We start from the raw sequence: 26,681 nt of genomic DNA on the forward strand, positions 1-26,681 counted from the left end.
CGTATTTTTTTTACGAAAATAAAATCAATGTAATCAAATTAAATAAGATAATTGTAAACGATAAAACGTCTATTTGAGTATTTATATATTCAAAGTCAAAACTAGTAGTTTAACTTATAAGATTTGATATCATTTCATTTTGCGTATTTGGTCGTTGGACTATTTGATGAAATAAAATATATTTTAATTTTTAAAATAGCAATTCAAATCAATGCAGAAAAGTATTTTATTTTTGAGAACCAAGTATCAAGATAGATACTTTTATTTAATAACATAAATTAATTTATTATTTCCCGAGCTAAATAACATGTGCAGAATTATTCATTACACAACATTGAGAAAATGGTTCTTCCTCAACATACCTCAAAATATTTTGTCTTTGCTCAATTGAAAAATCAGTTGTTTCTACTCATTTTATTAGATGTTTACAATTAAAATTTATTTAAATATTCTATTAATAAATAAGCGCTAATAATTGAAAGAAAGTATTATCATAGAAAAACATATCATTTATCCTTATATATATATATATATATATATATATATATATATATATATATATATATATATATATATATATATATATATATATATATTTTCTTTTGTTTAAACTCTTGTCAACAAGATTTTATGTAATTTAATTTCTTTACAACTTGTTTAAAATCTAGAAAATATAATATATAGCTTTTAAATTATGATATTCGACTCTTTTATTTTCAAAATTTGATTATAGATAGTGTTTTAATAATCAAATTTATTTTATAAAAATATTATAGGTTTTGACCTTCCTTTACATTTTTTTCTCAATCATTCATTTCATTGACCATGAGGGACTATTACCTATTTATTCAAGATCATAGATTTTGTTTGGGTAATATTTCAATTTTGATTGGAGAATGGTTTGTTGTATTTGGATTTGCTTTTGTATGATCATACATTTCCTTGTTTTGAAATTTGTCATGGAAGTTTGATTTTTTTTCTAATGGGTGTTCTAAGCAACAGCATCATCTTCCACGTTTATTCGTGATGTCAACTCTTCCTTCCTATTATGCTCTCAGAGTAACGTACCTTTATTGTTATTAACAAATCCATAATGCAATTGAGGTTGTGCGGTGCTAAGCATGTAAACAATTTATTAAAGTATTATTGATGTTGGTTTCTCTCACGGGCATGAAAATGAGTTTTAATAGTTTTATTAAATTGTTGATGCTTGCTGTTTGCAGGTTTGCGATTCTTGTGCGGGTTAATGATGGAAGAGATTGCGGTGAAGGTTTGGGTGGTTTTAGTTTTCTGATTTGGGTCTGTGATGGTGAGAGGAGATGAACTGATACACAATTTGGGGGTTTTCTGGACAGTGGGAATGAAGGTTTTACGTTGGCCATAGAGGTGAGCATGGTAGAGGGTAGTTGCGCATGCGAAACTGGTGAGCATGGTAGAGGGTAGTTGCGCATGTGAGTTTCGCGGTTGATGGTGGCTTTGGAGGTGGCTGTGGTAGAGTCGGAGGGAGAGGAAGGTAGAAGAGCGGAGAAAGATTAACTAGTGTGAGAAAAAAATGACGTTACCGTTAGCCACCTCAGCTTATTTTTAAAGCTGTTAGTTTTGGAGGACGAAAAATTATAATTTTGTTAAAAAGAATGATCAAAATGTAGTTTAGTTTGAAAGAGGGACTAAAAACAAATTCTCTTTATAGTTTAGGGACTAAAAACGTATTTAACTTTAAATTCCTATTTAGTTGTGATATCGGTGATTTGTATTTTTTAATGTAATGTTTGATGAATTGTACTTCCAAGTTGAAATATACACTTCACCAAACACTTGATAAAGATCCAAAAACTAAAAAACTCAAATAAATTATATAATACTTTGTTAAGTTTTTCATGTATGTGAGAGTATATATTAATTGAGTCTTTCAAATTGTATTATAAATTGATATAACTTACGTGGAATGAGAATGTTTAGGATAGGAATACTATTTTGTATATTAATGTGTGAAGTATATTATCAGTAAAAAATGAGATTATCCTCAACTTTACTAATTAAGAATCATAAATAATGAAAAAAAGATAAGAGGTCGAGAAAGAGAAGATAAGAATAACTTCTAACAAAAAACATACAATCACACTAATTGGCCAGAAGACATATAAACAAGATATTTCTAAAATATATTGGAAAGATTGCTTGAATATATAAACATCTAACATATCCAACGTATGGTCAACAAAGGCAAAAGGCAATGTGAATGGTAGAATAATGAATTCCTCGTTCGGTAGTAGTTGGTGTCCGTTAAGGATAAGTTTACATGTAGCATGCACGGACAATGTGACAATTCACAAACAATCACTTCCTTCTCTTTTTTTTCCTCTTTATGAAATAACATTTCATTTTAACCTTGCTTAATAAATTTAAATAATTTGGGATATAATATCATTTTATCTTACTTTTATTAATTCAAAGTTAAGAAAACATAGTAATTTAAAAATTTATTAATTTGATGTAACGTGTTTTAAATAAAAATATAGTAAAGTAATATAAAAGAAACATAGGGTTCTTTGTTTAATAAAAGCAAATTATTGGGAAAATAACACCGAACCACTATGACGAAAACTATTACGAAAACAAAACCTGTGGCAATTTATATATATATATATATATATATATATATATATATATATATATATATATATATATATATATATATATATATATATATATCCATTGTATTTATAAAAAAAAATAGCTTTAGTTTTCACACACTATTAATATAAAAATATATACATCAATCAATTGAAAAATTATAAATAGATTTTTGTAAAATTATTGTAAGTGTTTCAGTAACTAGGTGTGAGAATGCTCTTCCCCCTCTTTCTTGTTGCACCAATGCGACCTTCATCAACGTAGCACCTCTCCATAATACCAATCGGTCGTCTCCTGCAAAAAAATACTCGGACGCTCAAGTCAGCCTTAACTTTAGGGATATCAAGGTTGTAATAATTCAGAAAAAGGTGTTTTTACTTGGACATAAATCTCATATTTATAAACTTGATTTTTAATAATAATCGTTAACTGCTAATCAATACCATATCCATGTCGTATATTTTATTTCCTATTATTCGTTATCTGACCATTAACGCCATATGTTTCGTTTCTGACTGCATTGATTGACTTTTAATGCTTATTAACAGTCAAACATCTACCTCCTTACCATCTCCGTCCTAACTGATCGGCCCACCTCCTCGTCAGGCTGAGGTTCCTTCGGTGTTTATCGAGTACACTATAGTAACCATTTTTACAAAATTACATAAGATAAGTTGAACACTGTAAACTTGCTGGCTGACATTTTTCTAGTCATGCCACGAATAAATAGGTCGTTTTGTGAGTCTTACATTATAAAATATATTCTGTTTATTTTTCTTTTTTAAAATTTTTTTTAAAGGGATTTGATATGCTGAAATTAACTTAGAGACCAACATCAAAGAAAAATTATTACAAACGATTAAAAATCAAACTCATTTTTTTTGTCCATGAAGTACAAATATATTTAATTTATTTATATGTAACATCCCAAAAATATAGTCGAATATTGTATAGAAGAGTTATCACATATATGATATTATAGAATAGTTAATATAAAGTAATAACTTTATAGTTATCCAAAATAATCATAGAATTTAAAACTTTTTATACAAGAAACTACCCAAAACTATATACAAAACTACTCTAAACCTAACTACTAAGCAACATCTCCTTCGTCCAATGCCTGCTCCAGAGACATCTCATCTCCCTCTGCTCACACGCACAGGATGATCATTGCAAAAGAAATAACACCAAACACATACAAAACACAAACAACAAACAACAGGGTAAGCTAGTTTAAATAAAAGATCAATCAACATACTTATCAAGCCCATAGCATACAATCATATCATTCAATTAAACTCTAAAACATTTTATGCATGACACAACACTGACTTTGACTGTCCGGACTTAGAATGATTGTTGAGCTATGACGGGTTGTGCACTCGTGGTGGCTTCTACTGCTTTGCAAAGTCATTGCCAATGAGTTTCACCCTACCACACTCACAAGGTTAGTCTGTATTGGGCCTTGGAGCATAATGGAAGCCTCCAAGACTAAGACCTCCTGCTACTCCTCACGACATAGATCAATCCTCTCTACGTGAGAATGAAAGACCATTGGAGTTTCAGGATAATCTCCAAGACTGAGCTCCTGCATTCATTATAAACATACACTTGAATCTCACCAATAGATTCTACTTTGGAACTTTACTTTCACCACTTTGAAACCATACTTTCACTTTGAAACTTAACGAATGCATGATTAATCCCATACTATAATACACATTCATACATACTGAGCAATGAATCCCAAAACTTCATTTAAACAAACTAGAACAAGAAATTAACACTAGTGCAAAAAGGACTTTAGACGTCTGTTATTTTGGGCTTTTAACGTCTGATCTTTGTTCGACGTCTATATGGGTGACGTTAATGAGACGTCGGACCCTTTAGGTCAGACGTCTCTATAGACGTCGGACCTATATAGGTCAGACGTCTATATAGACGTCCGATCCATACAGGTTAGACGTCTTTGAGGTTGCTCCTGACTCATGGTGATTCGAGTTTACAACTTTATATTTTAGTTGAAGAGAATGTATTGTACATTTTTTTATTGGATGGTTTTAAAAACGTAGTGGAGGGAATTGGAGGAGTACAAAACGCAAGAAATCACCGCCATAGAATGTCGCCTAAAGACACGAGAATAACTACACCAAAACCCAACGAAAACGCATTTTAATCGGTTATAATGCATCAAAGAGTGATGTAATCAGAGTAAAACTAATTTAAAACGGTGCAAAAGTGAGAAAACGAACCTGAAAAGTGTAACCCGTAGAGAGAAAACGCGACGAAGATGATGAACAATGAGTGCGCGTAACGGCTATCTCGCGTTCAAGGTGTTTTAATGCCAAAATAGAGTCAAAAAGTGACTTTTTAAATTTCTGGATTTATGGTTTAGACGTCGGTTCCCCCAATTAACAGACGTCTAAAGTGCTTCAGAAGTCGAAGTGGCGGGATCAGACGTCTAAACGGAGTCAAAAAGTGACTTTTTAAATTTCTGGATTTAGGGTTTAGACGTCAGGTCCCCCAATTAACAGACGTCTAAAGTGCTTCAGAAGTCGGAGTGACGAGATCAGACGTCTAAACGGAGTCATAAAGTGACTTTTAAATTTCTGGATTTAGAGTTTAGACATCGGTTCCCCAATTAAAAGACGTCTAAAGTGCTTTAGAAGTCGGAGTGGCGAGATCAAATGTCTAAAGTGCTTTTTAAATTTCTAGATTTAGGGTTTAGACTTCGGTTCCCCAGTTAACAGACGTCTAAAGTGCTTCAGAAGTCGGTTCCCTCCATAATAGACGTCTAAATAGAATAAAAAATTATTTTTTTTATCTTTTTCGTTTAGTTTTGGCGTCTATTCTGGGTAGCCGATGTATATGAGTATTTAGACGTCGGGCCCTTACATAACCGACATCTAAATAGTTGTTTTATTTACGAAAAATGCCACCGGTCATTTTTTACATTGGATATTCGAGGGTCAGACGTCTAAAGGGTGACGTTAAAGGTCTTTTTTGCACTAGTGTAAAGAGTAAACAAAACTTGAACCAGCCGCTCAGCGCATACTCTCGTTGAGCGACTATAGAGGTTCCTCGCATAGCGACCCAGCTCGTTGTGCGAATAAACTCCCAGTGATTCCACACCCTAAACTCACGCTTAGCGACACCACTGGCTTAGCAAAGCTCATCAGACAGTGGACCAGACCCTCAACTTGTTTGCTCAGTGCATCCATTCGTTATCCGAATAAAACTAACAGTGCTCCCAAACCTCAACCATTCGCTCTACGCACCCTCTCGCTGAGCGAAAGTCCTCAAGCAGAACAACCACTTATGCAACCACTTGCTGAGCGAATCCACTCGCTCAGTGAGTCTGCATAATCTGCAGCACCAAAATATGTAGAATTACGCGACCTACACCAAGTTTACCAATTCCAACCATTTTTCCCAACTTCTAACTCTCCTAGATTGTATTATATACCTAATTATACTTAACCAAGGTTATCTAAACCCTTCTAACCTAAATCTAAACAAGAGAACTCGAAATCTACCCCAAAAACTCCCAAAAACTTAACTTATAGACCCAAATTGAATTTTACCATTTGTGGCACAATTCCAAGCAATTTAAGGACTCTAGAAGTCCCAAATGACTTACCAAGACTGCCCGAACTGATCATTTACACACAGAACCCGAAACTCAAGTTTTCACTACCTTACTTCCTAAAAATTGAGTTCTAACACAAGTAGAACTCTACTTCATTACCAACACACTCTACTAACTCAGTTTTATAACATTCCAAATGTTAAACAAACCCAATTCAGCTCATAAACACCCTTAACTTCACCAAAATCATCTCAACTACTCATCCCAACATTCTACTATCTTAAACTCCCATTTTAGACTAATTAATCTATACTCAAGATGCTCCTCACCTCTAACAGTTCCATTCATACATTTTAAATTCATTAACCTTCATTCCAACATCACCACATACATACAATAGATTTCATTAATTCATCCCAACTACTCATCATCATAAAATTCATCAATTTCACCAAAATCCCTAAAATTATCACAAACACAAATTTGCATTCACATCCAAACAATTTAATCTCTACCTACCATCAAATTACACAGCATACATCCATTTAAAAGTAATTAACTAACTTCTCTTACCTCTATCAAATTTGCACAGCTTAAGAAATACCCCGACCGAAGCTTTCACCGCAAGGAAACTTTAGAAAAATCTACAAATCACCGATTGGTGATAGGAAATCACCCGTAGAACCTAAATGGAGTCAAGAATTCAAGAAAAAAACTACTTGATACATGCAAACAGAAATTTCTTACATGATCAAGAACCAAAAGTCACAAAGAAAAAGGAAAACGAAATTTATCGACTCAAATCACGAAATTGATCGGTTGAAAATGTAGTTCTTGACGCCAAGATCGCCTAGACACCTCCTGATCGTGTTGAACAAATGCTTCAAAAGTGAGAAAGGTTAGAGAAAAGTGAGAGAAAAGAAAGATAATAGTGTTTTAAAGAGATAGAAGTATTTTAGATAATAAACCGAGCTTTTAGAATGTTATATTTATATTATAAAATTATTTTATAATAAAATATTCGGTCTCATTATTTTAATACATCTATCTACTTTAATATTCTATTTTCAAGGTTTATTAACTTCTGAAAATGTTAATCTTTTACTCGTAATTTTTATTTAAAATCAAGTGTTTGTTAAATATTTTACATTCTTATCATTTTATAGAAATTATATTCAAGACATGCACTCAAGCAAAAATAAACATTTGAAAACTAAAAGATTATTGCGTTTGCCGGGAGTCGAACCCGGGTCTATTGCTTGGAAGGCAATTATCCTAACCGTTGGACTACAAACGCTTGCTGATATGAAAAACACTTTAATTAATCTATATTCAATAATAAATTGTATTTTCTTATATGGTGCTTTCAAATGTATATTTGTGGTTGCAGCTCTACTCTGCAATTTCAGAATTGGTGGTAGAAGCATGGAGGGAATTCCTGTGAGGAGTGTGATGCCTTCAGCTTCAACATCTCACTGTCATCATCTTCAAAGGAAAACAATCATACAACTATCATCTTCTTCAACAACAAAGCTTCTCACCCAAAACAGATGCTTACGTTTTTCTGTTCGGGCCAAACTGTCTTCCACTGATTTTCAAGGTACCCACATAATAATTTCTGGAGAATTTTATTAAAAATCTGGACTTTTACCTCATGGCTTCATGCCACTGAATCTCTGTACATAACTTTTAACAAATTTTAATAGCACCCCTGTCCTTTTTATATTCACTTCAGTTGATGAAGGCAATGATTTACTTATAGAATATTGCCTTAACGTTTGAATAATTCTCTTCTTGTTATTATATTTGTATATTAGTTAAATTTATCATGCATAAACTATTTTCTTTATCGTAATCTGATATATATTAATTATTGATCATAACTATTAACTATTTTTGCTTTTGAAGTTTGGGGAATCAGATTATATCTGAGAAAAAACTGAGTACTGGTAGATTTATCTTCTTGTTTAATTACAAATATATAAGTTTATTGTCTTTTAATAATTACTCTAAAAATAGTACTGACCATTATTTTTTATTGGATGGTAGTATAAAATCTCAGGGCATAACCATTGATCTATAGTTTTTTTTTTTTATATAATTTTATCCTGCAAAAAAATCTCATGTTGAGGATGTATCCATTTATAGAATATATGCTGGTTGTCAAGACTGATACGGTTTACTCTTTACACAGATTTGCATTTGTGATCACTATTTTCAACCAATCTATGATCACAATCGATTATTCTTTAGTCACGTCATTTGTTTTAGTGGGTAAAGTATTAGTCAAATCCTTTACATTTTAATGCTGCAATTATGATTGCATATTGCAAGATGTTTTAGTGTGTGAGATTATTGCGATAGATCTAATTGGTTGATTTTTGTTTTCCACGTGTGTGTGGTGTAACTTGGTTTCATCCTATTCCTGTATCTAGTGAAAGTTCAAAATTTAGCTGTTACTAATCACTGCAGTATCCTGGAAATTCGCCTTCTTTTTTAGCTCTAGCATGAGTGATAAACACATGAAGCTTGGTTTAACAACTTTTAATTTGGTAAAACTAATCAGTTTCTTATTTCTTGGGTCCAAAACGATTTGGTGGTAGCTAACATGAAATGCTTTTCACCTTTTTTTGAACCAAAAAGTATTTCCCTAAATTCCCTGAGTGATTTCTTTTCTGCTAACATACAATGGAATTTATTTCGATCTTGTGACCAAACGGGGTAAGGAAATGTTCATGATGTACTAACACATCTTTCAATAATGAAGACCTTTTCTTGGTATACCATTTCATTGAAAACTATTAGAGTAGACATTTGGTCACTAATGTTCTGAAGAAGAGATTATTTTATTCACCGATCTGTGGTGTTCCCGTCACAGATTTTCGGAGCTATGCGAGGCCTTCGCATCTTTTGCCAGCCTCAGAGGTGAAAGTGTACACAGATACATCAGTAGAAAACATTTCATCATCTCTGAAGGAGGGTGGATCCAAATCTTTATATAGGGTCAAGTTATGTACAAGCAGCTTATATGGCTCAAGTATTAGTGACTTAAATGCTGGAATTCTCCTTTGCTTGATAGATAAAAATGGAAACTCCATATTGCAAAGAATCCCTGTCAGTTTGATGATGGATCGTTCTACAGAATCAGGGGATATTACGAATATTGACATGCTTCATTTCCAAAGAGGTTCTGCAGATGAATTCATTTTTGAGGGTCCAAAAATTGCAAGACTTGAGGCCCTCTGGGTTAGTGTTGAATCAGGTATATTATTGTCGTTGATATGTTTTGGAATGATTGAAAGCTTCTGTAGACATCATCCCTGACCTACAATTTTAAAGTGCCCTTGATTAACACGCTTGTTTGTCCTCAAGACAAATACTAGTAAGACTAGTTTTAATTAGTCTTATGATTTTATAGGTTTTAATAAATTTTAACTGATAGGATAGAGTATGTTGGAAATTGTTAAAGAATGAGTTGCTTGGTAGCACTCCTCTTGCGCACAAATCTGTTTGAGTACCGAGCTAAACATCCCTTGTATATTATCTTCTAACATCTTAGGCGCAAATCCGAGTTTTAAAAGCACTATACAACCAATTTATGCTATTTTTGAAACATGAAGTAATTGGTGGTAGAATTATGAGTTCTTACCATATTGACCTGTTTAAACCAAGGCTCTCTTACAACACATCCTTCTTCTGTCTCTAAGGTCAGGTCAGTGGCGCCTAGGAAGTGTATCCTTAATGGTTATTAGTTGTGAAGGGCAACCGTCTGGGTTGGAAGATGGGTTACAAAGGTACAATGGCTTTCAGTATGACTTTCAGATTGATGATGTGTTGCTTGGTGAGGGAACTGATCTGTCCATGTTGGAATTAAGACCTACCCTTGTGACTGAGCTGGAAGGGAATGATCTCACAAACATCTTCAACAAAGGACTTAGTGACTCTACCTTGCTTTCAAATCCTAAGATCTCAAAGGAAGATAGCATGAGGGAATATGCAGATTTGAAGTTCTCATTGTTATTTTATGATGCTATGCTTATACTTTTTGGTACAGCTGTGGCTTCATTCTCAGCTGGAGAAAATGCTGGGATTGATTTCTTGATTGGTGGGGTTGGAGGCTTCTTGTATCTGCTTCTGTTACAGAGATCTGTGGATGAATTGCCAGCTTCAGAACTAATCACTAGTGACAAGGGTAGAAGTGATGCATTATTCAGGGGAGTTAAGGGTCCAATAGTAAGTGTGGCTTTGGCTCTAGGCTTGGCTGTAATTGCATCAAGGTATAGCTCTGGAGATCTTCAAGTCATGCTAACACCAAAAGATCTCATATTTGGAATGATGGGATTTCTTGTATGTAAAATCTCTGTTTTGTTTGCTGCATTTAAGCCTATAGCACTAGGTTCAAAGTTGCCAACTGATATGTAACATTATACTTGTGTCTCCTGTGAAGTGGTTTAATTTTTAAACCCATTGTATCATCAGTACAATGATTCCAATTGTTGTATAGTGCTCATTATAGATGCATGGATTCCTCCTTGCTGGTAAGCGATTCTTCTAGAGCCAGGGCGACAACTTCTGTTTGAGGCTGGCAGTGAAAAAACCAGCAAGTCAATCAGAGTTATTTATCCTCTGTAATTGGAACCAAAACCAATGAACCTCAAAATTTAACTTCACATTTTGTCAATCTATGTCTTTCTATTGTTATATATATGTTTTAGTTATTTCTTTTATATTTACTTATTTTATATCTTTTTGTACCAACGATATTGCTGATTCAATATTTAAAGTTGATGGTTTGTAATTTATATTCGACTTTAATGTTGAAGTGAAACAATTGAAAACAGAAAATGTATTCTTTTAAGAGAAATTTTCTGACAGCTTGAATACGAAGTTATCAGTTTTATCATTTAAATCTGTAAGTATACAAAACAAACTATAAATATTAAAATATAAAAGTCTATCGCAGCGTTTGTGTTTCTTCGCGATTTGGTATCTCGTATTTTGATAAAATTCTCCCAACCCTTTTCATCAGATTTCTTTTCTTCATTAAAAAACTAGATAATTTTCAGTTTTAAATACCGATAATTTTTAAGGAAATATGTTAGACATGGGAACACCATAACAATTCAAAAAAATTCAAAATTAATAAACATAGCATGAACGCATGAATTCTTTAGTAAGTTGTTTCAAGTTGTTGTAAACACAACAAAAGCAATACTATTATTTGTCTAATTATTATAATATCTAGCCCACCTTATCAACTAATCCAAATTAATCTTGGAATGACTTATAGTTAGTATAAAAGTCAACAAAAATACCCTACATAAAGATATATGATTGGATGGAAATATAAAATAGCTATTATTATTACATGCTTAGTGCCTTTATTTAAACTTCTTGTAAATTCTACCTAATTAACGAACTCAACTACAAATAGTAGTAAGTTGACTCCAAACAATATTAACATGTAATTAATTAAAACAGTAAAAAAAAAGAATTGCAAATAACTCAAGCGTAAGAAGACTTGTCTATTAGTGTAAATTGTCACCACAATAACAGATTCTAATTATGTTAATATTCCCCTCAAGGTAAGAACAGATTCTGGAGAACCCATCTTGGAACGAACCAATTTGACGACATTGTTGCAATCTATTCAAACTAAATGATAATCAAGTTCAGTTTGATTTATGCAGAGTTAGATTTACGACAATTTATATGACGAAAGACATTGTTTTACAAAATACGGCATTTGATTTACCATAGAAGATCATTTTTTTAAGGATAAATAATTTATTAAGGCATACGGTAGTTAGAAAAGCTATTATTTAATTTTCACTCAGGTTATCCTATCCGAGTATGAATATCATAATCATGAAAATCACCATAGATGCGTCTCTCTCTCTTTCAATTCAAACTCATTTGGTGTAAAATCAAGACTCACAAGGCGGGTAAAGAATCACAAAACACTCATTAAAAGATATGTTAAAGCATTATCCATCTACAGAAACCCACCCCCTTAATAATCCTAAATTAAGAAAAGAAAGGCCAAGAGTTTTAAATAAATAGAGAAGGAAAATTGGGGAAAAAAACATTAAAATTGATACATTGCAAGCTGGAATGATACACATGCCCACAATAGCATCGCCTACTGCTCAGCTTCCTCTTGGAAAGATTCAGTTATAATTCAACTAAATAACACATCCAGCGAAGCCTAACTTCGAAAATATAAGTATCAAGATGATTCATGGCTCTGATTTGGACAAGTAGATGAGCTTGCAGATTACTGCAGGGCATTAGTTGCTGTGCTGGTAACAGCAACTAAACCAAAGGAGTATCATAGGAAATAATCAGGCGTTCTCCTGGTTACATCTGGCTCTCCCCTCCTTGGAGCTGGTTCAAACTGAGATTACAAATATAATTAAGAATAGATCCAACATATTGCTTAATGCAAAACCAGCAAAAGAATAATTGGAACACCTAATAAATAAAAGGAAAGCTCAACCTGAATGAATGTGTGTCCTTTGCAGTCATCAACCTCGAGAATTGATGCCATGTTCCCACAACGGTAACAGTAATTAGGTGCACTAAAGATAGTAACCACCTTTTGATCCTGTAACAAGGGACTTATTTATCATCCATTTACCACAACGAATGAATACAAAAACAAACTAAATGATATGAAGTATTTACATGACCCCAGTTATATCCTTCCATAACCAGCTGGTGAGCTCTAGCAATCAGCTTCAAGTTATTGGTATGATTAAATTGCTCAGATATGTCCTACACAACAGCAATTTGCGTAAGCAATAAAAAAAGGTAATGGTGACAAATGAAGATTGTACAACCTTGTTAGATATAAAACTGGATTACCTGCCCAAAGGTATATCCAGCACCTCTAGGAGAGATGCCCCAACCACAACGATCATCCGGATCCGACCACAGAAGATCACACATGGGTCCCTCATGAGGAACTTCTTGTACGCGATCAAAATTACGTATGTTATCGAGGGTTTCAATAGATGGTGACAATCCACCATGAAGACAAAATATTTCAGATTCAACCTACCAAAGTTAACATATCAAACTTAAGCACCATTCAATTATTTAAAAACCGAAATCCATTGAAATACGGGAACTGCAATTGATTGAGCTGCATATCATGAAAATTAAAAAAATGCAATACGAGAAAGCTTCAGGGGCTTATTTTTTCAGAAACAAATCAAAAACAAAGCTTAAAAAGAATCATACTGAATTCAGAGTACCAAGAACAAAAGCACACGGAAATAGGAAAGGTTGTTAAAATCGAAATCCTACTAAGGAACAGGAAGGGAAGGGGGCTAACGATCATCAATCGTGACATTGAAAAAAGGATTGTAGGATCCTACAAATTTCATAGTATGTGTATGCTGCATATAAATTCATATTTTTGTCATTATACTACTAATATCTCAATCTCATTTTATATTTTGATAGTAATAATAAAAAATACAAGATGCGGATGATACTGAATGGTTTTATTTTAAAAGAAAGGCCCAAAATCCCGTTTCTTAGGTTTCAGAAACACAAAAGCCACAAACTTCTTCTGCTAGCCCTTGCTTCCACACAGAAAGCAGAGCACAAATAGATCAGAATCATGCTTCAGTCAGATAGATCACAAATATATCAAAATGACTTCGGAACAAAAACAGAAACGAGCAGAAGATTTCAAACGAGATCAAAAGGTTAAAAATTAGATGTAATTGCTGTCATGAGATGGGGCTTCGTGCTTTTTTAAAAGAAATGGGTTATGCTAGATCTAGAATCTCAGTAAGTAACATTCAGGGACCAGGTAACACGTGATTCCTGATCAGGGGAAAATTTTGAGGGGCTGTGAGATCATCCGCTCCAGCAGATTACATGTGGCCACATGGCACAATCTTACATGTAGCCAGCACACTAATTGCACCATCAACCATTGAAACAAACAAACTACCATAGGCCTGAGAATAATGAGAATCTAACAAAATATCCCATGGTACTTTCCAACATTATGAAATGACGGTATACTAACCAATGCTGTCAATGGAAAGTAGTCAAACAAATCTGTAAAGATCTTCCAAACATTAGCAGAACCATACCTGCAAATCAAATAAAAACATTCAATACTAAAGGACTGCACAACTTCAAATATGCAAGCTATAAAAAGAAAAAAAAATATATATACAAAGGATTAAAAATGAATAAAACAACAAATGCTATATAAATTTAATCACACCAAAAGACAACAAAAACACACCAGCAAAAGACCATGGTACCACAACACGATATGAATTCCAAATCAAGCTTCACTAAAAAAATTAATTTGGTATACTTTATAATAATATAATATATAGAACTTATTCACTCAGAATGGCAGGACCCACCATCATTCGTATAGGGTCCATAAATTAGTTTGTTTCTCATAACAAGGAATCAGCATGTCAGTAAGGAGCGTTAAAGAGGATGCAAATCCTTAACCATAGAACGCAATTAAAATCATGTTTGTAATTTTTATTAAATCACATCAACCAATGAAGATGCAGATAAAATACCTAAGTACTTTAATTGCTTACTACTTAATTCAGGAATTCCATGTAGCATGCAAGTAAAACCTAACTTAACTGCCAGTGAAAACCTTAATTACAAGGGCGAAATGTTTTCTGATACTGAAGGTTTATCTAAGTAGAAGTCTTTGCTATCTATTGGAGAGATAAATAATACTTTATTTTTCATCAATGTCACCAAGTTGGATAAAGGCTGTTGTTGCAGTTGTTGATATCATCAATTGGGGAATAAGAAAATAACTACCTAATAATATGCTAAAAACGAAAAATAACAATACGAATACCACTTTTATAATAACTTTTAGATCACCTCAGTGGCACGACCAAAAAAGGTAAATTAAATCCATAACAGATAACATGAAAGGAATACACGTTGATTACAGTGCTAATAAGGAATATAGGATAAGCAATAAAAAAATTTAGTCTAAAAAGAAAAAAATGATCCCAAACAAAAGCACCCATAAATAATGAATTTAGCAGGTACTCACTTCCGTAAGCACTCATCATAAAACCCATAAACTTGAGTAATCTGCAACAGAAAGCTAAGATCAGCCATTACCATTCAAAGCTAAAAACATACAGAAAAGACTGAATAAACTATTAAATTGACGATGTACACAATACTATAGTCAGTTGCTTAAAAGAAGTTCTAACTCTAACTACTTTGTGAAATTAATGGTGTAGTATTTTTATATGCAATTTTGGTTCATGTGATACTAAATGATTTCCTCAAGATGGAGGTAAAGCATTCAATTCACAGCAATATGAAAATACAGTAGTATTTTAACAGACAAATCTGTCAAGAACTCAATTGGTACAGACTATGCTACCTCCAAGGGCCAAAATATGATTTTTAATCTAATCTGTAATTCACTACTGTCAGGAAGTTCACGTAATTTTAAAACAAACCTGACGACTTTCATGATTTCCCCTCAGAATGGTGATACGCTGACGATAACGCACTTTAAGGGCAACCAAAAGCTGCATTATTATTTTGGAATTAGCACCAAAAATGTTACAAAAAGAAACACCATCTTAAATATGCAATTAAAAAATAGCAGTTATCAACTTTGTGCCACAAAATCAGTTTAAATGTCATACATATATCCCCACAAGTTGATTTTTATTTATATGTTACTGTAAGACAATGGTATCCCACATGTTCAATAGACACAATATATTATGTACACATATAATATAATTATGGCTTATTAGATGAGTTTGCACTCACTTATATACATTTTAAGTCTAACTTAATCTCACAGAAACTAACTTATAAGATGAAGTTTGCACCCACTTACATAGTATGATGTGGTCATATTTATAGTCAATGTGAGATCTCTAATAATAGTTATAGTCCAACAAAAGGAATGTTCAAAAACAAAACAGCTGTTGATAAACTAAATAATTATCTACTCCTCTAAACAGAATTCAAATCACTAATACAAAAATACTCCGATATCAAATCACCAATGACATTTCATAGAACATCCTAATCAAATAATCACATATAACTTATGAAAAGTAAATAAAATAAAATATTCCATGATGAAGTTGAACTCTCAAAAATAATAAAGTACAATAGTTCATATTTACCGTAACAGTTTCGACAGAATAATAGCCACGGTCAACGTAGTCTCCCATAAACAAGTAATTTGTATCTGGACACTACCAACAAAAATAGTGACTAGAAATCAGTATGTAATCAATAAATTTCATATTTCAACTAGAAGCAAGAAAAGAAATACACACACACAACCTCATATATATATATATATATATATATATATATGTATGTATGCGCAAAGAGGGGTTAAAAATAACGATTCACCCAAGAAAAAAATAAACACAAGAATAAATTTGTTTTCAAATTTCAAATAAGATAGTGAGAAGCTGAGTAATGAAATTGATTTAGCATGTTTCTCAAATAAAAATAAAACTTTGGGGCAACTGCATTAGAAAATAAGAATCAGATCAAACTGCACGAGTGTTTCATGACTTTCCATCCAGTATATTACCATTTCCAATAAAAACCCAAGCACAATAATACTCCCTAATTACATGCATGCAAATTTAAGAGTGGATCTACTAATCTTTTGAGACTAAGAAACTCAGAGAAATTTTCTATTGTATTGCTGCTAGCCAAATTCCAAATTAAAATACAGCATCTGGCAACTGGAAGGACCACACTATTGTAAACATTTAATTAAGAGTGTTTTACTATGACATAAGAAACAAATCAAACTTAATTTCACAATACAACGTGAAAGCCACAAAGAATTTCCTGAATTCCAAGTACTATTTATCACAAACTTATAAATAAAATCTATATGATCTAGTCAACATAAATTTAATAGATAAATGTTGAATAACCAACTATCATTAAAAAAAATACCTTTCCTCCAATGCGAAAAAGCTCTGCAAGATCATGAAACTGCCCATGAATATCACCACAAATTGTAACAGGACTTTTAACAGGCTGCAATTATAGGTAAATGAAAAATCCTTTTAGTTTTTTTTTTTAATTTATTCAAAAAACATCATGTGTTAAAGTCCTATAAAGAAACTCATAAATCAAAGAAAAATCCCCTAACCTGAAAAGCAAATAAGTATAAACTAAAACATGCTGACATAAATTATAAAAATTAGACAGACCTGCACATTGCTCTCTTCCATCAAAATCTCTTTTGCCTTATCACACAAGATCCTTACCTGCATACACAAGTGCAGCACGGAATAAAAGTGGGATCACTAAATAAAAAGGAATCACGACACTCTAAATGTCAAGCCTATTTACAGAGAGTAGAGTAAAATCGAACAATTAATAGAATAAAATAAAATAAAATAACCACAATATAATTTATGTTCTGCATCTTTTGGTTTTCTTTTATGAAAGCAAATCATCCTAAATCATATATTCAATAAAGATTGCACGCATTCTATTTTAGATTGAGAGATGAAAATATACGTAGATATGTGGAGTCAGAGAGTCAGTAATGAAGCTAGATATACAATTTACGTGACTTTTCTATCAGAAATTTGTTATAGCCAATATGATGTTAATTTGGCCACAGACTAGAAAAGGTAAAGGTGGATCATTATTTCAAAACAAAACAAACTGGTTGGGAGTGATTGTTTATGTTTAGTTGTCCAATTGGAACCAAATTGATTTGTTCCCAAATAGGAAAAATTGATTGGTTCAGTTTGGAGGACATTTTTCCCCAAAAACAAAGTGTTGTTAATGCAGTATAGATCTGTGAAGTGGCCATCTACAAAATGCAAGATAGTGGATAAGAATGATGCTGTAGCAGAATAGTCTGAAGGAAGGTGACTTCCATGGTGAAGATTTTGAGTGCAATATTGAAAATAAAAAATTACAAAAGTTCAAGGCAAGTTTATGAAAATATCATGAGAGGCATCTTCATCAAATCATCAAAAGTCAGTCTGGATATAAGCAGAAGTTATACAATACAGAGGCAACAGATCAAAGACAAAAAAGGTGAAAACAGGGGCTGAGTTTGCTAAAAAAGGAACAGGATTAGCCATAAATCATGTCTGGACCATAATAATACTTCACAAATGCCAGCATGGAGTGGCCAACCACAAAGACGATATAGCAATTTTTTATAGTGGGTGGAGAGATCATGTTTGAAAACCTAAAATCCCTTTGATTCAGAAAAAAAAAATGAGTTTAAATTTCAAAATCACAAAATAGAATTCCCAAAAATCAGTTGCAGTAATAAGAAAGGTAGATAAAAAAAACACAAGGATTTCATCATGTTCCAAATAGTGGCTTCTAGAGATGTGAATTTGTCTGAGAATGGACATGACCTCATCCATGGTTTGTGAGAAGCAAAAACACAACACGACATTGCGATTAAAGCGACTAGAGGATCCTCTAACCCCACATCACCACAATAGCAGGTTGTTGCTACTAACTTTGAAAAAAATTGGAAATTGCTCTGAACCCACAAAATCCTAGATAGCACTTTCTTTTGATTCCCTACATCCCACCCATCAAATACAATTACATGTGTGAATAACAAAATGAAAGTAGAACTAATTGGAAATGTCTAACTTGACTAATAGATGCTTCACAAGATAGGCAGTAGGACAAAGCAGTAAGGAATTTTTGGTCATTAATTATTAACCAGCGCATTCAACTGCTCTATCTATTTCCCTCCAGTTTTGCAGACACTCTACAAGTGCAAGGAGACAAATTAATCCTGCCATTAAATACACCCTTTTTCTAATTGTATGAAAATAAGACAAACATCATGCATCATGCTTAATGTCGTTGTAGCCATGACTTGGATAACATTCCCAAAAACTAAACCTAAATTTCTTCATAATAGAATTCCAACAAAACAAAGACAAAAAGGGAAGACTAACTTCTCATTTAGCATAGTGCCATCATAACTCGTACACACAACTCCCAGAATCAGCAAACTAGGAACAAATCCAATTACCCTAACTTACTGTGATGAAAACACATCTTGTATTTTCTATTTCTTACAAAATCAGGATCACTGTTCTTAACTTGCAGAGTTAATGGGAGGAAGTATTCATTCAATAGCACTTATTCCCCTCCCTAAGGTATGAATCCAGTCAGCCTGCTTTTCTCATAAAACCATACAATACACAAGAATATAAAAATGTATGTTTTCCTCAATTTCAAATAATCCTAAGCCAATGCTAACAATATAGGCTCCTTAAATGCAGAAACATCTAAGTTAATGGTCACCAATAGATTTAGGACTAAAACTGACAAACCACAATGAAATGATATGCTCAAAATAAATTCAAAACCTATAATAACTAGCGAAAAATCTTCCAAATCTGAAGGAATTCTCAAACAAAAGACTCATTCTAGACACCATTACAATTCCATGAGAAGACACATTACACCAAAGAAAAACATGTTCAAATTTCATTACAATATCCCTGGATCGATGCTAAGGAAGCAATTTGAACAAAAGACACAAAAGCGATGAGAAACTAGAAGAAATTATCTCGATCGGCCTGACATTTGCTTAAAAAATTAGTAAAATTCAGAAAGAAAAAATAAATAAAACTATCTGAACATTACCTCTTGCTCGGACAAGGGTTTGCACTGCATGAGCTGAGAAATCTGCTCATCGAGGTTTCCATGTGAATTCGAAGGCACCGAATCCATGCTCTAATACTCCACCTCCTAACCTTGCCTTGGCTTACCGAGATCGTTTGATGAATATCCTCTCACCGAATCGATGGAAACCCTAGATCTCACTAGGAAAACCCCTTTTGCCTTTTTCCTTTGTGTTTATTGTTTCTGGTTTGAGAGAGAGAGAGAGAGAGAGAGAGAGAGAGAGAGAGAGGTGAAAGATGGTGGTGGTGAAGAAACCAAAGCATTGGAGGCTTCCGTATGCTCGTTTTGTTCGATAACCACTCCTTTTTTCTGAGGGCAAAATTGAAATTACATATTGGAACTTCACATTTTGATTTTAAATATTGCAAAGTTCTTTTAATTAAAATGCACCAACTCCCAATAGTAATTTTATATTTCTTTGTTGTTTAATTAATATTTTAGATTTTTAGGATTGTAGAAAATTTATGTCTTCACCAACAAAATATATACATTATAATTTTAGTTTATGATAAATATTTTATATTCTAATGTATGTTGTTTTTAATCCTTAAATATTTAAATTATAAAAAAAAATCATTTTAAATTGAGATAAAAGAAAGACAATTAAAAGGGCCACACAATTAAAAAGGTAAATATATAGTTAAAAATAAAATAAGTATAATTTAATATGTTTGAGATAGATTTTTTTTTTAATCACATGAATAGTTTACAAAATAACTAAGATGAATTCCTGTTGTTCCAAACTAATTTAAATTTTGGGATAAAGGATACACCATGATACCCTGACATTGGATCTATCTAAAGGTTATTAAAATAAATTTTAATTTAGTAAAAAAATTGTTGTTGTAAACACTTAAAATGTAACTTAATTTTATACTTTTAAAAAGGAAAAATGAATTTGTGCACTCATACAAAAACTCAAGTAAAAATCAAGTTTTTTTATTAGAATAGAAATAAGAAAAAGTGCCATTTTTATTATTGAGTTTATATTTTTTTAGAAATATAATCATAACGAGGATAAACTAAAAATTATATTGAAAAAAAAATATCGATAAAGGTATATAGGATTTAATTTGTAATATTTTTATTAAACACGGTTTAATTTGTATATTACATTAAAATAAAATATATATAAAATTAACTTTCAATTTATTAGAATTTTGTTCCTATTATAATGATTTTTTATTGTTAGTATTCATACTCGGTGGGTTCACGTATTATACTATTGTGTCTTATTTAAATGGGATTAAAATTAATATTTATATTAATTTATAAATTTATTCAAATGAAACATTTGTACTACTTTCATATTTAATATATGTGATTTATAATTTAAATAAAAATAATTTTTAAATAACAATTAAATTATATATTTGTATGAAAAAATATTAGTGTGGAGTGATAATAATGTATGCAACTATATCTACAACAATAATATTTTATATTGTTTTCTTAAAATTAAAATATAATTAAGACTAAGATGTATAAATATATACATAAAATATGAGAGTTATTTTTATATATTGTGATATAAATATATAATTGATAATTGAAATAAAATATTTTTTCAAAGATAACTAAATTAAAAATCTCCATGAAAAAAAATATACTGTGAAACAATTAAAATGTGTATGATTTCTATTTAACTAATGGCTTATGTTTTCTATTTCAAAATATAATTAAGGGTAAAATGAAAATATAAATTTTGTATATAAAATAGAAGAATCCTTATTGTGTGTTATTAATAAAAAAAGAGCACCTCTTATCCTTATATTTTTTTTAAGAAAAAAAAATTAACAATGATAAGTAATTACATAAGAAAAAATATTATGTAGCATATATTGTGTTTTTGAATCTATGTGTATAATTACCTAATTTATTTATTTTTTTTTTGTTTTCCAGTACTAAAATGAAATTAAAAATAAAATAGAAATATATAATGTGTGCTAAACAGGAAATCCTTTTATATATATCATTAAAAATTATATATTAACAAAACACCCTCTATGTTCATTTTTATTCACTATGTTGTCATTTTATTATTATATAAAAATAAGATAATTAAACATAATGTATTGCACATTTATTAAATTTATGCTGTGATAGAAAAAATGTAGTTAGATGCAGAAGGTAGAGAGATGTTTTTTTTTTTGCCAGAAGTGAGGTCACTTTCTGTATTCTCTATATGCTCCAAGAATTTTAATTTCTTTTTTTTTATATAATAAAATTATTTCATTAAAATTGTTTAATATGACTTTAAAGTGTTATTAAAATTTATATCATATATGACATTAAAGTATTATTAAATGTAAAATAGAAAAATAGTTTATATAAACCAACAAATCTTTATTATATACTATTATAGATTATAAATTTTATCAATGTTTTTATTATAATATTGATGTTATTATTATTATTTTTCTACTCAGATTAGTTATATTATTATTTAAATTTTAATATTTTGAAGTATAAATTAAAAAATGTCTTCTTAACTTTTAAAGTTAATTATAATTTTAGAATTTTTAAAACTTACCATTTTTAATTTTTTCATACAAAATTTTAACTTTACAAAACTAGTTTGAATAGAATTAAGGGTAGAGTATTAGAATTAGTCTATATATTTTGTTATTTCAAATAATATCAATAATGGACAATGTCTTTATATCTTAAAATTTTAGATAAGTGTAACATCAAAAAAATATAGTCAATCATAGAATCTTCTATAAATAAAAATAAAGAATAGTTATAGTTAATCATAAGATCTTCTATAAATAAAAGTAAAGAATAGTTAACTAAAAAAAGACATAAAATATAATTACAATTATCTAAAATATAACTATAAAAGAACTAAGGTTATTTAAAAACATTGAAAATAAGTTAAATGACTTTATCTAATTGTCAACATTTGCATCACCGAGCACATGTTTCACTAAAATATTTTTCTCTGCTCACACCAAATAGGTGATCATTGCCAAGAGAAAGATTCACACAAAAACAAAAAAACACAAGCAACAAGATAAACTAATTTTAAAAGACTCAAACATGTCATTCAATCAATTCAGAATATAACAATTTCATTCTCAAAGTCCATCATAAACCAAATCCACATACATATATCTAGACTCTAGACTTGATCATTTGGATACATGTATTAGTGTCGAACTCTTAAGGGACATGCATATGTGTGGTAAAACAACAAACTATCACACAAGGTTAATCCATCAAACACCTATGGTCAAAATAACCTTAGGCTAAGGATCTCCTGCTATTCCTCACCACATAATCATCCCTCTCAACTTGAGATTGGGTGGTTATTGGAGTGTCAGAAACATTCCACCATTTTGGAGCCCTCACAACAATACATTACACTAAGAATGACCTCAAGATTTTCTCCATGGAATTCCTTTTACCACATACTTAAATTTAATACACATCCATCATTACCATTCACAGGGAATTCATGGTTTATCACCAACTATACATAACATTTTAAACAAACACACACTAAAGAGTGTATCTAGATAATTTACAATAAGCTTATATGCCAAAACGAATATTGGAAAAAACCATTGAAGCAAGAAAAACTGCAAGAAGAAAAGCTTTGCAAAGGCTCTTGGCGTTGAGCGGCACATTCTTATCATTGAGCGTCATTCTACTCGCAAAAATAACGCTTGAGTGCCACCTCTGTACCACTGAGCATCAAACCTCTCGGCTTTCTACTGCTTGGGCATCGTTGACTATCGTTGAGTGTCATACCAAAAGATGAAAAACCTTGATTTATGATTTGGTTGTATTCACAAACCTACCCGAATGATCAAATTGATATCTTTAACACTACAATTTATTCAAAACATGTTTATAACTAAAATTGAGTACCAATTTGCTTATTTGGCTAGGAATTAGCCTCAACAGATTAAACGAACAACTCAGAAGCTCCCAACTTAACTTATACGAGTTACAAATCAGATTTTAGTGATTTAAGTGGCTAAACAAGTAAAAAAATGACTCAAAAACAGAGCTCAAACATTTAGCTTCTTCTCAAATTCGCTCCTTTAAAGTTTCACTTGTCAAAACCATAAAGTAGGCCAAAAACAACCCAAAACTCAACTTTATTAACTACATCAAGAAATAACAATGGACTTCAATTAATTATGACCTTATAATCTCATCTCGAGTGATTTAAAAAGTCAACAATCAACAATCATTTACATCAAAGTTCTTCTAACTCATATAACACACATTTAGTTCAACTTCAAGCACTCATACTATCATAATATCATATTTCAGCAAGCTATCTTTTCAATACCACACCAATTCAATTTCATTTCAAATAAAGCACATCAAAACAAATTAACAACTTACTAAGACTTTATAAACACACAATTAGTTTTCCTTACCTGATTGGAAGCCTCAACAACTCTAAGACACCAATAACCACTCCCTCAGCTCACATAACTCTATCTACACCTACAGATCATGAAATCATGATCATGGTATGTGGTTAGAACCACTAATCAATAGAGAACATACCATAAAGCTAAGGAGACACATGCGACATAAGATTGTTCACATGCATGAAAGAGAGAATACAACTAAAGAAAAATAATAGAAATTAACTTACTCTTTTAAGAGAATCGATTGGATAAAGATGAAGATCTTGTTGTCGCGATCAACTAAGCACTTCATGATCTTCAAAAATATGATTATGTGGTTGGATTTTGAAAGAAAAGGCAATGGAGACTCAAAGAACAATTTTTAGAGAAATAGTTTGCGTTTTGAGTAATAAAACCCTTAATGAAATTTTTATTTATACTTTTAATTACTTTAATATTAAAATAATATAGTCTCATTATTTAAACACCATAGTGACTCTTAAGACTAAATTTTCTGGATTATCACAATAAATGTTTCCATAAACTATTTTTATGAGAAGAAATAGTGGGGGAAAAATACTAAGTTAGACCCACTTTTTTTTTAATTTTCTTTTGCATGATATTGACTATTTTCTCCTTCATTCCTCTCTTTCCATGTTTTCATGTATTTCACAATCAATTCTTATATATACAATATCTCACTTCTTAGGATATTCTTTACCCAATTAAATAACAAGAAGTTTTATTCTAAAATATCTATTAATTCATTCTTATATTAGTATTTGTGTTTTATCATTTTTTTCCAATTGAAAAAAACTATCTTAGGAATTGGTTTAGCTCTTCATTAAAATTTGAAATTGCTTGGACGGATATGTGGCAACTAAGTTTATGATTTGGAGTTCTCACTACTTTCTCACAACAATGTCGTACAATTAAATTTCAGATAAGAAAGATATTTGTGTATTTTAAATTTATTTAGGTAGTGAGTAATTAATAGAATGTTTTCTATTCAAGTTTAGGTTGAATTTGAAATTTTAATTACAGTGAATAATAAAAATTGTAGATTTGTATGTAAAAAAAAAATCTATATAGAAGTTTAACTTTTGATGAAAGAGTAAAATTGTAACATCCGTTTTAACGTCACTATAGAGCATCACATATTTAATAAGAAATAATAGTTAACTTAAAAGAAAATATATAAAATGTTATTACGGTTATCTGATCATAACTATAACACCAACTTTATATACAACGATATTCTAATATTAAGACCTACTCTATATTGAAGCTAAAGGTTTTAATAGAGTTTTATAAAACATCAAATATACACATGAAATTACTTATATTGTATGCATTTGTACCTTCGTCATCCAACACCTGTTCAACTAAAACTTTTTCCTCTATTCACACCATTAAAGTGATCATTGCAAAAGAGAAATATAATCATACAAACAAACAAAAACAAAATAGTAAGCTAATTTTACCAAAGAAACATTCATACAATTAAGTTATGAATATAACATTAAACACTCTTAAATCAAACAAATCATAAGTATACTCATTGCCTCTAGACTTCACCGTCTGAATACATGTATTAATACCAAACTCTAAGGGTCCATCACTTATGTGTGGTGGGACAACTTGATCACTCAAGCTACCACACACAAGGTTAATCCGTCAAATATTTGTGGCCAAAAAAAGTCATTAGACTAAGGACCTCCTGCTACTCTTTACAACATATCACACCCTTATCTACTTGAGACTCAATGGTTATTAAAGTGTCAGGATAATCCCAAATACGAAACCCATACATCAATACATACACTAAAGAGCACCATTACAATCTCTTGGAAATTCTTCTCACACCACATGCCTTACATAATCAAAACCATATTTACAATCCATGAATCATTCCCAATTCCAAATAAGCATGCATTGAATTCATTTTAAACCACTTCAAGCAAAACAGGAATTAGTACACACAAAACATGCACTAGCTTTGCAACAGGGAACACTCAGTGCCAAGTCTAGCGCTCAGCGCCAAAGCTCTTGCACTTTCTTTCATTTAGCACTAGAAACCTATCGCTCAGTGAATTATCAGTAAATTAAGTTATAGACCTACAATGGTAATTGACACTCGGCACTACCTTACCACTGCTCAATGCCAGACCATTTGCACTTTGGACCACTCAGTTGCAAAAGTAGCATTCAACGTCATACCAATAAACTACACATTCTCAAACTTTGATATGATGAACCAAGTACCAAATCCAGTGACCAAATTAGTATTCCTAACTCAAAGACTTATCCAAATATGTGTTTTAGTGTTCAAGAGAATACCAATTTGTTTAAACAACTATAAACTTAGTTTTATC

At 31.3% G+C, this 26,681-nt stretch overlaps 2 protein-coding genes and 1 non-coding gene across 3 annotated transcripts; 1 reads left to right on the forward strand and 2 right to left on the reverse strand.

The window, feature by feature from the left end:
• Positions 1-7,451: 7,451 nt before the first annotated feature.
• TRNAG-UCC (transfer RNA glycine (anticodon UCC)) lies at positions 7,452-7,523 on the reverse strand. Its single transcript has one exon. It is a non-coding gene; the product is annotated as a tRNA-Gly (tRNA).
• Positions 7,524-7,618: 95 nt separating this feature from the next.
• LOC148201297 (uncharacterized) lies at positions 7,619-10,931 on the forward strand. Its single transcript, XM_088113877.1, has 3 exons — positions 7,619-7,826; positions 9,105-9,488; positions 9,939-10,931. Exons 1-3 carry the CDS (start codon positions 7,652-7,654, stop codon positions 10,646-10,648), a joined length of 1,269 nt encoding a protein of 422 aa, XP_087970003.1. The 5' UTR covers positions 7,619-7,651; the 3' UTR covers positions 10,649-10,931.
• A 1,241-nt stretch (positions 10,932-12,172) lies between these two features.
• Positions 12,173-20,168, reverse strand: LOC148201298 (serine/threonine-protein phosphatase PP2A catalytic subunit). Its single transcript, XM_088113879.1, has 11 exons — positions 19,895-20,168; positions 17,461-17,517; positions 17,201-17,284; positions 16,402-16,473; positions 15,715-15,786; positions 15,294-15,334; positions 14,274-14,340; positions 13,094-13,285; positions 12,914-13,003; positions 12,726-12,833; positions 12,173-12,623 (listed from the first exon to the last, which is right to left on the reverse strand). Exons 1-11 carry the CDS (start codon positions 19,979-19,981, stop codon positions 12,558-12,560), a joined length of 936 nt encoding a protein of 311 aa, XP_087970005.1. The 5' UTR covers positions 19,982-20,168; the 3' UTR covers positions 12,173-12,557.
• Positions 20,169-26,681: the final 6,513 nt, after the last annotated feature.

Source organism: Vigna umbellata, chromosome 4 (genome assembly GCF_029865625.1).
Source record: "Vigna umbellata cultivar VRB3 chromosome 4, Vumbellata_1.0, whole genome shotgun sequence".
NCBI classification, from domain to species: Eukaryota; Viridiplantae; Streptophyta; class Magnoliopsida; order Fabales; family Fabaceae; genus Vigna; species Vigna umbellata.

Coding starts and splice junctions, on each gene's coding strand:
- LOC148201297 (XM_088113877.1), top strand. CDS start 7,652: ATGGAGGGAATTCCTGTGAGGAGTGTGATGCCTTCAGCTTCAACATCT. Junction 7,827..9,104: donor GTCTTCCACTGATTTTCAAG/GTACCCACATAA, acceptor TTCCCGTCACAG/ATTTTCGGAGCTATGCGAGG. Junction 9,489..9,938: donor CTGGGTTAGTGTTGAATCAG/GTATATTATTGT, acceptor CTCTAAGGTCAG/GTCAGTGGCGCCTAGGAAGT.
- LOC148201298 (XM_088113879.1), bottom strand. CDS start 19,981: ATGGATTCGGTGCCTTCGAATTCACATGGAAACCTCGATGAGCAGATT. Junction 13,004..13,093: donor CTGGATATACCTTTGGGCAG/GTAATCCAGTTT, acceptor GCTGTTGTGTAG/GACATATCTGAGCAATTTAA. Junction 12,624..12,725: donor AAGGACACACATTCATTCAG/GTTGAGCTTTCC, acceptor TTGTAATCTCAG/TTTGAACCAGCTCCAAGGAG.